Below are 13,446 nucleotides of genomic sequence, written 5' to 3' on the forward strand. Positions count from 1 at the left end.
ACAAGTACAAGCTGAACTGTCTTCAGCTGGATTCTGTTAAAACATGCAGATTGATTTCCGTGGTGTAAGTGGTTGCAACACTGCAGATTTGTCATAACACTTTAACCACACTGGTGAAATGGTCAGAGCCATTTCTGTGAGCAGAGTTTACAGCATGTGTCCAAAGGATTAGTTATGTCAAACTCCTTTCTGGCCAAATAGTGACCAAAGTATGTTTCAGTACCTGCAGTGCTGCCTTTTAGTGTTATGCAGTTGTTGCCGTCTTGAAATTCAGTGGCTTTATTAATCGGTCACACCCTGGTTGAAAGCAGTATTGTCCACACCAATCTGTCATGGCGGCCGGAGAGCTACAATACAAGCACGGGCAGATTGTCGGTTGAGTTTACCGAGAGACGTGCTGCTGATTTAATGCCCAATGTGTGAAGTGCAACTCCTGCCTTGTTTTTCCTGAGATGTGGGTGGATATTTTTAGCAGTGGCAAGAAATGCATGCCAGTAAACAGTAGCCAGCTCCTGAATGAATACAACATAATGCCACTGTTGAGACTATTTTACAGTTGTGTAACAATTTGTTATGATTTGCTGTTGCTGGTTCTGTTATACAACTGGGAGTATTCACAGCCTGGGTTCTTTTAGATGTGGTGCATATCCTGTAATTAAACACAGTCAGCACACATTGGATATTTACAATTCAGAATGGATTGTACATCTCTCAGCGAGTAGTGAGGGCAGATGGAGTTTTTCATAGAGGACAGTTCATTCAGATATAAAATGTCTGTGGTCCACTTTGTCCAGAAATAGCCTTTTGGTAAACATCGAGATTGTGTATAAACAATGTTTTTATAGACTAGACCTAAATGTGTTGCTTGATTTTTATATATAGTGTCTATTTTAGGTTGTGGGCCATAGCCAGGCTTCCCTTCCCTCTCTTTAGCTGCTGCTGTTGTTGGCAGGGCCACCCGTTCACAGCAGAATAGCTGGTATTCTCTGTGTGCCCAGGGTGTAGTGGAGGGAACAGCCAAGGGACTCAGTGCTGCTGGGGTTTTGGTGGGGCTTCCCCGACCCGCCTCCATAAAGAAAGCCTTGTTTCCCAGTTTCTCTGGTTTGTGTGTGTGTGTTGGAAGCAGAAGTGTGCATGTATTTGTGCCGCATGCAAACCCACATCCACATTCATCATTATTAATAAAGCTGCACTAATCAATGTTTTTATAAAAACAATGGCTATAATGTCAAAGGGGTTGCTTGTAGTGACAGCTTTACAGCGTGTTTTAGCAGCTTTTAGCACAATGTTTTTGTTTTTGACCCTGCACACGCCGCTGTCATCGACCTGCACGAAGCTGTTTTCAGGGGAAAAGCTCGTTAAACCCTTGTGCTATCTGCACAGCCCTCAACGATGTGTGTTTGCTAACATGTTCACTATTTCAACTTTAGAAGGAGTGAATACAGTAATGATGAATCAGTGAATGCAGCTTTTAAATGCAATTCAGCTAAAATCAGCTAAATATAAGATTCACCATGGATGGTCAGTGAAGGAATTTGGAATTTGTGCTTTCAGCTCCTGAATTGTACCACGCAGTGAAGTCAGTGTTCTATATGACATCTTAATTATCATTCTGTTTCTTTCTCCTCTCCGTCTCTCTCTCTTTTTCTTAGATATAAGTCCAATGAAGAGTATGTTTATGTGAGAGGTCGCGGCAGGGGCAAGTACATATGTGGTGAGTGTGGCATCCGCTGTAAGAAACCGAGCATGCTGAAAAAGCACATCCGAACGCACACCGATGTCCGTCCGTATATTTGCAAACACTGCAACTTTGCCTTCAAAACCAAAGGTGAGAGGACAATTTACAAGTCATTTCAAACATGATCTGTATTGCTGTTCATTGCATTATATTATAGCCATCTACTTCATGCCCAGTGATCACATTTTACCTCTGTTGTTGAAATGTCCTCATTTTCCTTGCACTCTGTTAGTCGAGGGCAGTTTTAATGTGCTTTTCTTGTTCCTTCCTAGGGAACCTTACTAAACACATGAAGTCAAAGGCTCATGGGAAAAAATGCCAGGCAATGGGAGTATCTGAGTCATCACTGGACGAGCCAGAGAGCGAGGAAACAGGTACTCAAGAGGGGATGGAGAGGGGCAGCTCACATATGTCCCATTCACTGTAGAGAAATATTGGTACACAGCTGGATGAACCTCTGCATGTGAAGAATTGTAGCCGCTCAGCACTGACAGCTTATGCAACACGATGTTGTATTCTCCTCCCTTTGGCCTTGCATAAGAAATACAAAAAAAAAAAAAAGATAAATGAATGAATACAGAGCATTTCGCTGTTTCCTGATGTAGCTACGGCTGTCTGGTACGTATACCTTGTTCTCAAGGATGCGTTTCTGGCGTGTGACAATACACATTCCTACACTTTCGTCTGCCCCCCCCCCCCCCAAAAAGCCACAGAGCAGCCTCAAAGCCAGCCACCTCGCAATCTCCTCCCTAACCTTCCTGTACTAGCCCTCCCCTCGCCGTCTCTTTCTTACTGACAGACTACACTCATCACAGCCAAGGACGTGCCATTAAAACCGTCCTTCCATTCACAAGGCTGTTGAGATAGTTTGTGAATAGAGGCATGGTGCTATTCAATTAAATTCCGGTCTTTTCATCCTCAGTCTATTTATAACATGGGTTTGATGGGTTGTGGGTGAGGTTTGTCAGAAAGATACAGAACACTGTCCTAACGCTTTGTGCTTGTTCCTGAAAATTGTTCAGTTAATGTGTTTTCATGTCTCTTAGCGTGAGTAGGTTTGTCACGACTTTGTACATCCAGCACCGGAGTTTTGAAGTGCACAGTATAGATTTAAAGGGCTATAATTTAAAGGATGTGCGTGTTGTTCTGTGTCGACAGAAACAGCAGGAAGTGAAGAGCGTGTGTGTGGCTCAGAAGAACAGGAGGAACATCAGTTTTCTGACGTGGAGGAGTCTGAGGACGATGACGACAACGATGACGACGATGAAGAGGAAGAGGAGTCTGTATCCCATGAGGACCCACCGTCCTCCTGTTCGTCAGACACCCACCCATCAACAGGAGGGCATTCCAGCTGCAGTAGGCACTCCCAGCAGGGCACTCCTGAACCCGAGCCCCCGGGCCCCAGTCCCAGCCCCGGTCGGGAGCCCTCCCCAAGGGGAGTTTGGCCCAGCAGACGAGCTGCCTCTCCGGGCAGCAGGAGAGCGCTGTTCTCCCGGCGGGGCTGGAAGGCATCGCCAAGAGCTTTCTCCCCCAGCAATGAGAGCTGCTCCCCCAGCCGCAGCCTCTCTCCACGTCTGGAGCTATCCTCACCCATCCACAGCCTCTCCCCCAGGACGGAGCTGTCCTCGCCAAGCCAGCATGTCTCACCCTCCCCTGAGAGAGGACCTTCTCCCATCAGACCCCTTTCCCCTCTTCGTCCTGTTTCCCCCAGCTGCTACCGGTCATCCCAAGCTCGGACCCCTCCCTCGCCACTCGGGTTACAGCACAGGTCCCCTGGATACCTGCCGTGGGAGAGCCCAGGTACAAAGGGAAGTCACCTCAAACCGGTGAGTCTTTTGTTCCATTTCTAGATCTGTGATGAGATTGAGAATCAGACAGCAGCCACAGTGTATTTCCTCTACACTTTCCTCCTCAGAAGATCTCAGTGTCCAGTATTCTGTGTGCTGACAGAGCAAGTCCATGAAATGTAATGATGATGTCTTCGCTCCCCCTACAGGAGAAAAGTGGCACAGCAGCAGAAGGGCCAGCATTGACAGAAGCCAGCTTGTTTCCCCCTGCTTTCCGTCTTTCCACCTGTGAAGGTTATCCTGGCCACCAAACGGCAGACAACATCTTCAGCCATCTTCCCATGCACTCCCAACAAGCCAAGATCCCCTGCCTGATGATCCCCATCGGAGGGATCCAAATGGTACAGGCCAGACCAAGGTCCCACCCTGCCACCCCCTCGTCCCCGACGTCTCCCCCTGTAGAGGGGCCGTCACTGGCCAGGTTTGAATCGTACTGGGGCGGGACCCCCAGAACTCAAGGGCTTAGGACTCCTGGAGACCAATGGTCAGAGCACCAGGCAGCAGGAACCAGCCAGCCAGGGCGGTGCGTTCTCAGCACAGCACTAATGTGTTCCAAACCGGAGTTGGAGACCACAGACTCAAAGCAATATGGCAGCTCACATAGCTCCGCCCACACCCGCAGGTCTGCCACTGAGACCACCGAACGCTGCGCCAGAGACAGTCGTTCAAGAGCACCCCCCAGTTTAGCAGCCCCCGTAGCCCCGCGTGTCATTGGACAGCAGCCAGAGGGGGAGGAGCCGCCGCCACCTGGTGGTGAGGGAGGAGCTAAAGGAGACTCAGCCAGAACAGACCAGAGCACGTAACTGTGTCTACACCTTGATGCATCATGCATCCTATTTTGCTTTATTGGTTGCTACACTAGTCTTGTTTTTTTTTATTGCTTTGTTTTTATACAGTTTTCAATACTATTGTTAACTTAAATGTTTGTTCTTGGGCAATATTCAGGTTTGTTATAAAAATGCACTTTTTTCTTTGTAAAAATAATGTCTATCTATATATATAATATATATATATAAATATAAATATATCCCTCCTGTATCTCTATTGATACTGGTAATCTTAATGTCTGTTTAAATATATGTAAAAGAAATATGAATAAATTTGTAAATGACCAAAATCTTTAATCAAAAATAATTCCATTTTTGTTTGTCCAAATTTTGTCCAGTATCACTCAAATTGTAGTTACTTGTGCCTTTTCTGTCCAGGTTTGTGTTTTGAGATGTACAGTACAGATAGACAAAGAGAAGGCTGTGAAATTTTATATCTGCTTTTTTGTGTCATTCAGGAGGGTTCATATTTGGTGTTTTGATTGTTTCTGTTCCATTGCTTTAATGCCAGGGTAACAGAGAGGCGCATCGTGGAGACATTGAAGGAGCAGCAGAAACGTGTCAAAGGAATTGCACTGAAGTTCTATTTTTTATTACAAAAGATTTTAGATTAGAATATATCTCTGTACAGGGAAGAGCGCTCCTTATTTATTATTTGATGACAATGATCATTGTTTCAAGGTTGTTATTTTTTGTTGTTTTTTTTTTACTTTTTTTAGTGGAAAAAAAGATGTTTTTTGTTACATCTGTGTGTCTTTTTCATGATGTTCTTGTGACTTGAATTGGTGACAGAGATGAGGGATTGAGTTTGGCTGGTACCGGAGGAATAAGTGCCCTGCAGATTTCACACACAGCAAAATTTCTAGTCATTGAAGAAATAAAAAATGCACCAGACTCCCTTGAGGTTGTGCTTTCTTTCCATTTCGCCGTGTGTACAGTTTCATGCTTTTGCTTTAATAGAGTTTGTGCCATAATTTGTTTTAATTACTGTGTGGGAGTTAAATGAAAAAACTGTTTAATGATTTCCTCGTGTTATCAACCACATTGGATTGGTTTAGCCAAGTTGGAACGTGGACAAAGAAAACATCAAAACCACATCATAAATGTCTACAACAAGGGTTCAGCTGATTGGATCAGACGTGGCTATCTCCTCTGAGAAGGAGATAAGAGGGAATACTTGTACTGTGAGGTAGAACTTCCTGTGACACTGCTCTGTGGTGCAACTTGCGCTTGCATGTGGTTGTTTGTGGTACATAGTCATGAGCTTTGTGGTATTTTGTGGTCTTGGCCTCTACTTCGGTGGCAGTTTGGGATAAGTTTGGTTGTACTTTGCATCCCCATGTGATGACATGTGGCATTTAGCAGCTATAAACCTTTTGGAAAGTTGTTTTCCTTCTTCTCTCTTATTTCTTAAAGGTTAGAGTTTCAAAAGGATATTTGATGCATGTCAAATCTGTCAAATCACTGCGGAGCGATATCAAAAAGAACAGCCAGAGATGCAAACACTGGTGGATGACTAAAACAGCTTCAAGTTTCTTTGTAAGGTGTTAATGGTTAATGGTGGTAATAGTTTTATCTTGGCGTAGGCTCACCAGCTGAACTGTGCTGCAGCGACTGCACACAGAAGGTGTGGTGAGCGCTGTCTAACACACTGCGCTCAGGTTAGATTTAGTGATTTCATACTCGCCAAACCATTCTATCACCCCCTGTGTCCTGTATTAAAGAATCTGCTTCTCCACTCATTTATGCGGGTGTCTCCTTTAATTTGTCACCTGTCATGTATGTGATAGTGGTTAAGTAGCAAATATAATGTAAGCCCACAATAGTCTACCGTTTCCCCCTTAAAGCCAGCTGTATTCCTTTAGTAGTACCACTAGGTGTCCTTCATCACCAACCCTCAGGTATACCTTAAAATCTTTATCTTCCTCGCAGCCGATCTGTTAGAAAAAGGAGGCACTCATGGCTGTAGAGAGACAGGTGTGATTTGGCATTCTGGTTCGCTTGGTTTTAGTTCTTTATTGGGGTCAAGAGGGTGAACACACACCTTTCGGAAGAAATTTACCTTATCAACTCTGAACCCACTTGAATTTTAATAATGTCCATAAATTCTTGACTATGGTTGGCTATGTGGGTCAGCATTCATTCTGCAGCTCTAAGTTGGAAACAGTTCTGAAAACGCCCATTTTTATCATGTACACTCACAAATTTATCACTTCCAAAGGCTGATTTTGATTCTGCAAATTATTAACCCCCCCATCGTTCTCTATATCAATTGACTTCGCCATTTGAGGCACTCCTGGCACATGCGACTCCAGGAGCATAAAACAATTTACACATGCAAAACAATACTTCCATAAAATGTCTCAGCAGCGTTTCCGTTCACTCTCACTGGTGCTTTGCACAACAATGTTTAACAGCACAGCAAGAGTTGGATTACGTAAAGATGACTCCAGGACAGCCAGTCAGTGTGTTGACAGGAAGCCAGAGATGTTCGCTGCTGAGACTTGACATTCCACAGAAAACGTTATAAAACAGGCAACAGGGAGGCACTTGTATTTTTAGACACCTGTATCAAAAGATAGTTTGAAGGGAATGAACATTCCTCCTCCTTCAAAGCCCCACACAGGCAGATGACACAGGGCCAGAGGGGTTAGAGGCAGATAATGTGTAAAGGGAGTGGACTGAGGAGGTGAGGTTGCTAATTAAAGATAAACACCTGCTTCTAGGACAGAAGCTGGCGAAGGCAAAGGGGCGTGGCCGAATGAAAAGAGACTCCCTGGCTTTTCCTCGGGCTTGCATCACTTTTATTCACAATCTGCCTTTCAGAGACGAGGCCGCTCAACGTGACGCGACGCCGGCAGAGAGGAGAACATCTGCGCTCCCGAGGGAGCTGAACTTATAACCTCGGGTGCAGGAATGTGCGCTATCATGATGCAGTGTGCCAATCTCATCACCATGTCACACATTCCAAAAAAGCTTTATGAGAGGGAAAAGTCGCCCCCTCCCTGTCGGAGGCCTGGCAGGTTATATATTAGACAGCATCATATCCTGATCGACTCAACAATGCCTCTCCTTCTGAGAGAAACAGACTGTGGTGAAATTAATGTGTGTTTATGTGTTTTGAAAGTATTATACGCAATTGTATTGTATAGAAAAGCATTTCCCATGCAAGCTGTCCTATGTTCTGTCCTCCCACTTGTCTTCTCCTGATTGTAATTTGCTCTCCTCTCTGCTTTCATTGGCACATGTTGTTGTGCACTGAACATGCCCACGGCACAGAGGACAAGTACTGTCTGCTCTCTGCTCTGTTCTATAAGTCCAGGTGTCACGTTTCATGGAGAGTGGATTATAAGCGATTTTAAGTAAACACTATTCACAGAAGGCTTTGTGGCAAATGAATAGGAAGAAGCTGTTTTTGTATCTGCCCCTATAGCAATAGCTACTGAGCAAACAAACCTGACTATGTTAGAGGATCATGACAAGTCTGCCTTTCCAGTGGAAACATGCTCACATGTCATCTAAGATTTAAGTAGCAAAAAATGATCTACTCCACATTTTCATATTTGTGAGTCCATTTCCTAATCAGACAAGTGATCTGTCATCTTCTGGGAGTAAAAACAATATCCACACTCCTAATCCGAACACACGTTTGCTGTATTTACATGAGCGTAAGATAAAACCATTTGGTTATCTGCATGTTTCTGGCACGGCTGACCTGCACACTGGGCACCGTGTGGGTGGGATATGACTTGGAGCATACAGTATAGTGCCTGTGGGCAGGGAAGAGCAGCCTGCTTATCTGTATGTGGGCCTTCAACAGCCATCATGGAGGCATAATTTCAGTCAAATGTGACAATGGAATTTCTTTTCTGACATTTACACTGTCAGTGAAACAGTCACAAAATGTGAATATAGTAAATACAACTATGTAGCTGTATAAAAATTGCAATAGATGTTTGTTTTTTACTTGGTGGCAGTGTAGTCATATCATCATCTTTTAGGCTGATGGCAAACTGCTTTGCAAACAGTTGCTTATTTACACGTCCAGACCAAAATCATTATTTATTTGTCGTTTTTCTGAACATCTAATGAATTTGAGTCCAATGTTCAGTCTCTTTTAGCTCTGTTTTTGGTCTCTACCAGCACCTGAGGGAAGTTTCTGGCTGCTCAAAACGGCTGCTTATGTCAAACATAACAAACATTTTTCAAATGTCAATCAGGAAATCCTTATAATTACAGTACATTCTTGGAGATTCTGAAGTTTACTAAGCCATAGTTGCTCAAAACAAAGTCTTTATCAGTAATTTCACAAAATGTTGGTACTGTTTCAGAATTCATTAGAAGGTCACAATCATTTCTGACGTAGTGTCATTCTTTGTGTCACGAGCCTCATGAGTTAATATAGACGAAAATGCAAATCCTCTGACCTTGAGATTCATGTCACAGATTAACCTTTATTTTATTTTGTTCCAGTACAGAAACCCATTTTAAAACGTCTCCATTACATACCAGTATATCACTGGATCTCCCCTATTATCTCTTCCCACGTGTGTTCCCAGTGAGCACTGTTGGGAAGCATTGTCTTGGCCCTCGTCCATCACATTTCATATTCACATCAGGATCCATCAGCCTCCATCTCTCTACTCTGGCACATTAGGTAGTCCCTCTAACCCCTCTTCAGACCTCATGTTTTCTCCATCTCACTCTTCCTCCCCCTCAAGCCTCTGGTATAGCTAGAGGAAAGAGACAATTCCTCATCCGAAGGGAAACTGCAGCCATAAATGTCACTCAGCAGGTGGCAGCGGTGTCACGGAGAGGTTAAAAATCATCAGGTATTCCTGGAATGTGCCACAGGTTCGAACACCCTGGGGTCGTACACTGTGGCTCCATGGCAAGCAGCTGTGGGTGGAGCTTTTACTATGACATCATGAGAGGGAGAGGAGAGGAGAGGTATAACAGTGCTCAGACACCTGCAGACTAACAGCAGCAGCAGGAGGACATACAACACAGCTGTAACTGTACGGATACCAGTCAGCAACACAGCAGAGCTTCATCCATCTGCTATCAACTATGTCTACTAACAAGAGTGTGCTTCTTCTCATCACTCTCTGGGCTTCCATGCAGAATGGTGAGTCTATTTCTTTATTTAGTTGTTTGTTCACGACATCAGATTTAAGTTTGTGAGCCTTTACATCAACCTAAGAACTTTCTCAGCTGTGCCAGAAGGGATAATCTTCAAAAACATGTTTGTGTTTTCGTTAGCAGCGTAGACTGTGACTCACATGGCATATGTACACTGGCTTTAATCTCAGTCACACTGTGCACAAAGCAGCAACGGCCATCGCTGTATGTTGGTGCACACACATGTTTTGGCAAGCCCAGTAGCCCAGAATGCTTAAAAGAATCCATCTATCACAAAAAAGCTGCCCATTTTATCTAAAGGAGATTTGTACTGCTGCTAAATGTTGACATAGAGTCTGTACTTGATTCCTTTAAAACCTCAAGTCCAAGTAGTAGGAGCATGGCAGTGTTAGGTTTAGTTTTTTTTTGATGAAGAAGAAGATTGTTTTGAGCCTTTTAGATTGTTTGACAATCTATGACCTTAGCGTGCGAACGCATGCGTTCTCATCCTGTTAATAAGTCTATTTGTTCACTGTAAAAGATCAAGACTGATGAGTTTTGTAGAGAGAAAGTTTGTGAAGAATGGCTGACGACACTTTTTCCTGTTCTTGCACGCAAATTCTGCTCATAATAGACGAGTGATGTAACATACCCATCTGTTCAGTGTTTTGAAAAACAGTAAAAGGGTTAAGGCAGAGGCAGGGCCACCGACAGGCGGCTTGGCTGGAGCCGATGCTGTGTTTGGATCTCTGTTACTGAGTGGCTCTTTGCCTCGACCAGGTTTGGGTCTTCCGGTGGTGAAACAGCTGGAAGTGGAGTCCAGTGACGGCGTCCCAACACATAGAGAGAGGACCAAGCGCTGTGCCTGCAGCAGCCCGCTAGACTCTGAGTGCCACTACTTCTGCCACCTGGACATCATTTGGGTCAATACGCCAAGGTGAGCATGACAGGATAACCCAGTCAAGTTTGAACACACATGCAGCAAGCGCTGATGTATCTTGATCGTAGATTAAAAACACAACACCAAAGTGAGTGCGTTATCACTTTGAGCACAATAGCTGCAGAATGAACATGTGCTATTGTTGGCACTGTATAATCAAATGGCCAGAAGTACCAAAGAGCAAAGTCTGCACAATGTTTATATCACACTCTCTCTCTTGTCTCTCTTTCTCTTTGCAGTAAGACAACAGTTTATGGTCTAGGCAGCGCTCTGTCTCGACGCAGGAGGTCCACTTGCCGCTGCACCTGTGCCAACCCCGATGATCAAACCTGCACCAACTTCTGCCTTCACAGGTGAGTCAGGGCCCGAGCGTCCCAAACAGCTGTGAAGCATCGCTTGAAGGCCCGAGTTAGGATTTTAACCCCCTATTTGTGTTTCCGTCATGGATTGCTTAGTTGTAAAGGCAGGTATTATTGTCCTTTGTGAGGGACAAGGAGTGGTGCAGTGTCAGGGATCACTCATTTCACTGCAATTCTGTCGGTAGCCTGAATGTGTTGCTACTGTGCTCCATAAGTCCTGCTTGTCCGAGGGTGTGATCGTCAAATAACACAGCTGAGGCCCGAGGGAGTAGATTAATCTCAGGCTGGTGCACAAAGCTTGTTTTGGCTCTGAGGCTCGAGGACTGAAGCGTGTAGGAGTTTGGAAGCAATTAAGAGCTAAGTCGAGAGTTCACGTTTCCTAGAAATGGCAAACAAATAACGCCACCACCTAGAAACAGAGGAGACGACGAGTGACAGGCTGAGACAGGATGCGTCACGTGAAGTCGACAAGGCCTCATGTTAAACAGTGATGGCGCACTTCAGTTTTGTTGGGACAGAAGTTGTTTAGTGTGCCTGTAAAGATAACGTGTATTTTTTTTTTTTTTAGGTTACTGAGTGTGTAAAAAAAGAGATAGCGTTGAATGATTAAACTACTGCAATAACAATAAAACATTTAAAGTTACAAAATACAAATCAGGGTGAGTGTGTATTTCAAATGCAGTGTTCATTTCTCATAACTAAAGTGTTCCTCCTTGTCTGCAGCAAGAGCAAGAGATCTGTAAAGAGACGTCAGCTCGACATACTCAGCATCCTAAGGTGAGCTTTGAATGACAAGACTACCTAAAGAACACTCTCACAACTATACTTATAATTTGATATTTTCAATAATCTGACTGGCTTTTTGTCCCTCAGAGCTGTGGCCAGCAGATCCAAAAGAGCCCTGGGTGAGCCTGATTCAGACGAGGCTCGAAGGAGGGACACTCGCTAAAAACAATGTGGCTGTTGAGGCAGCAAGAGTGAGAGAAAGAGAGCAACGAGCACCTGAACAAATGATGCTCCTTTGATAGAGAGGGGGAAATAAAGGGCTGCTGAAAGAGCCGACGCAGGAAGGCCAAAGCGCCGCAGAGACGTCTGTTCGTGCCCAGGAATAGAGGGTGAAAAACGTGACAGTGCTCTGCAAACACAACATGGAGACAGATGTGGAGGATCAGCACTGAAAGGAGCCTCTGTCAGGATGGAGAATGCTGCGCCTGTGGTCATGTTTGACTCTGTAGGAGCTGGAGCAGTTGTCTCTGTGTCACTGTACAGACAGGCCAGGCCAGCGCTGACACAGATGGATGTGACAGGGGGAAAAGGGTCACGCATACTGTACATACATGTACAGGAATTCCTGACATACATGGCATGTGTTTACTCGTTAGTTTGTAAAATACATGTAATATCTTTCTTTTTATGGATCAACAGATCTATTAAATTACACCTTAAGTAAATTAACTTGTGTTATGACCTAGTTGACAGTTCATGTTATGTATAAGAGTAAAACTAATGTTGCTTTATGAAGGATTATTGTTTGCAAAAGTGTAAAGCAAATATGCTAGAATTAAATCAAGCCTGTATCATTCTTTGTTATCTGTCTTTCTAAGTTTCTGAGATAAATTTAGTCTGAACAAACCGAAAAACGGACCCTCATCTTGTTTTATCTCTTATTTTCTGATTTATGGCCTTCTCTGCTTGCATGAGGAAAGTGCACTGTGTACATAAAGGGATTACTGTAAAGAAACTAAACATGAAGAATAATTTGAGGGAAAATAAATGCTTTTAGATGGCATTAGATGTGCGCTCCAACTGTGTGTCAAGCAAACACAATTCTGAGTCCGAAAGGGGCGCAGAGATGGATGGACGGTGCAGGAATTCAGGGCTCACATCCATAAGTTTATTTGCTATTCAAAGGCAGCGCAGCCTGTGTTATCATAAGGATCTGTGGAAAGAATGCAGGGTTTTATAACTTTGCTGAGGGGGTGAGAGAGAGGTACAAGATGCCCTGTCACCCTGTGTTCCTTTCTGACTGCTTGCACTGTACATACCGTCCACGCACACCTGAATGTGCAAGAAGGCAGACAAGGGCTCGAACTGCAGAAAAGAATCACAAGAGAAGATTCATCTGTCATCTAATGAATAAAGCAATGGTGCGGGGGGTTTTTTGTTTGATCATATAACACTGATGGATGATAAGCACCAAGTGTTACTGTAGCTCTGATTTCAGGAGTAGGTTTTTATTGCATTTCATTCTCGTCATATTTCTCCTTCGACTTTTTTCTGGACAGACACCCTGCAGCCATCTTTCCCAGACAGGCCTGAGCAAAACCACAGCCTGGTTCTAGGCAGTATCACACACAGGCTGCCTGCCTCCACAGTGGACACCATCAGGCACAGTTATGCAATACTCACACTTCTCACCTTTGCACGTTTGTCCAAATTGCATGCAAGGTCAGGGTTCCACGCTTGACCTGATGGTTTTATATAAAGAGGCCATATGTTGTCAGGTTTAAACTTTTTTTTTTTAGCCGTCTGCTAGAAAAGCTTTCCGTGCCTTACTGCTCAAACACTTTTTTTTTTGCTCATGCTATCCATTGCTGCAGCACCTCTTTTCGTT

At 44.2% G+C, this 13,446-nt stretch overlaps 2 protein-coding genes across 4 annotated transcripts in view; both read left to right on the top strand.

The window, feature by feature from the left end:
- Window positions 1–5,306, top strand: part of LOC121610946 (transcription factor HIVEP3) — a 39,273-nt gene extending 33,967 nt beyond the window's left edge. For all 3 annotated transcript variants that reach the window (XM_041943277.1, XM_041943276.1, XM_041943278.1), the window contains 4 exons: window positions 1,653–1,828; window positions 2,011–2,112; window positions 2,897–3,564; window positions 3,735–5,306. In XM_041943277.1, coding sequence (XP_041799211.1) covers window positions 1,653–1,828; window positions 2,011–2,112; window positions 2,897–3,564; window positions 3,735–4,388 — 1,600 coding nt within the window. In that variant the 3' untranslated portion in view covers window positions 4,389–5,306. The remainder of the gene's footprint in view (window positions 1–1,652; window positions 1,829–2,010; window positions 2,113–2,896; window positions 3,565–3,734) is intronic.
- A 3,933-nt stretch (window positions 5,307–9,239) lies between these two features.
- LOC121610957 (endothelin-2) lies at window positions 9,240–12,376 on the top strand. The gene is made up of 5 exons (XM_041943305.1): window positions 9,240–9,540; window positions 10,314–10,470; window positions 10,713–10,826; window positions 11,556–11,609; window positions 11,706–12,376. The coding sequence occupies exons 1-5, from the start codon at window positions 9,483–9,485 to the stop codon at window positions 11,779–11,781; spliced, it is 459 nt and encodes a 152-aa protein (XP_041799239.1). The 5' UTR covers window positions 9,240–9,482; the 3' UTR covers window positions 11,782–12,376.
- The last annotated feature ends 1,070 nt before the right edge of the window (window positions 12,377–13,446 follow it).

Source organism: Chelmon rostratus, chromosome 8 (genome assembly GCF_017976325.1).
Source record: "Chelmon rostratus isolate fCheRos1 chromosome 8, fCheRos1.pri, whole genome shotgun sequence".
Classification (NCBI taxonomy): Eukaryota; Metazoa; Chordata; class Actinopteri; order Chaetodontiformes; family Chaetodontidae; genus Chelmon; species Chelmon rostratus.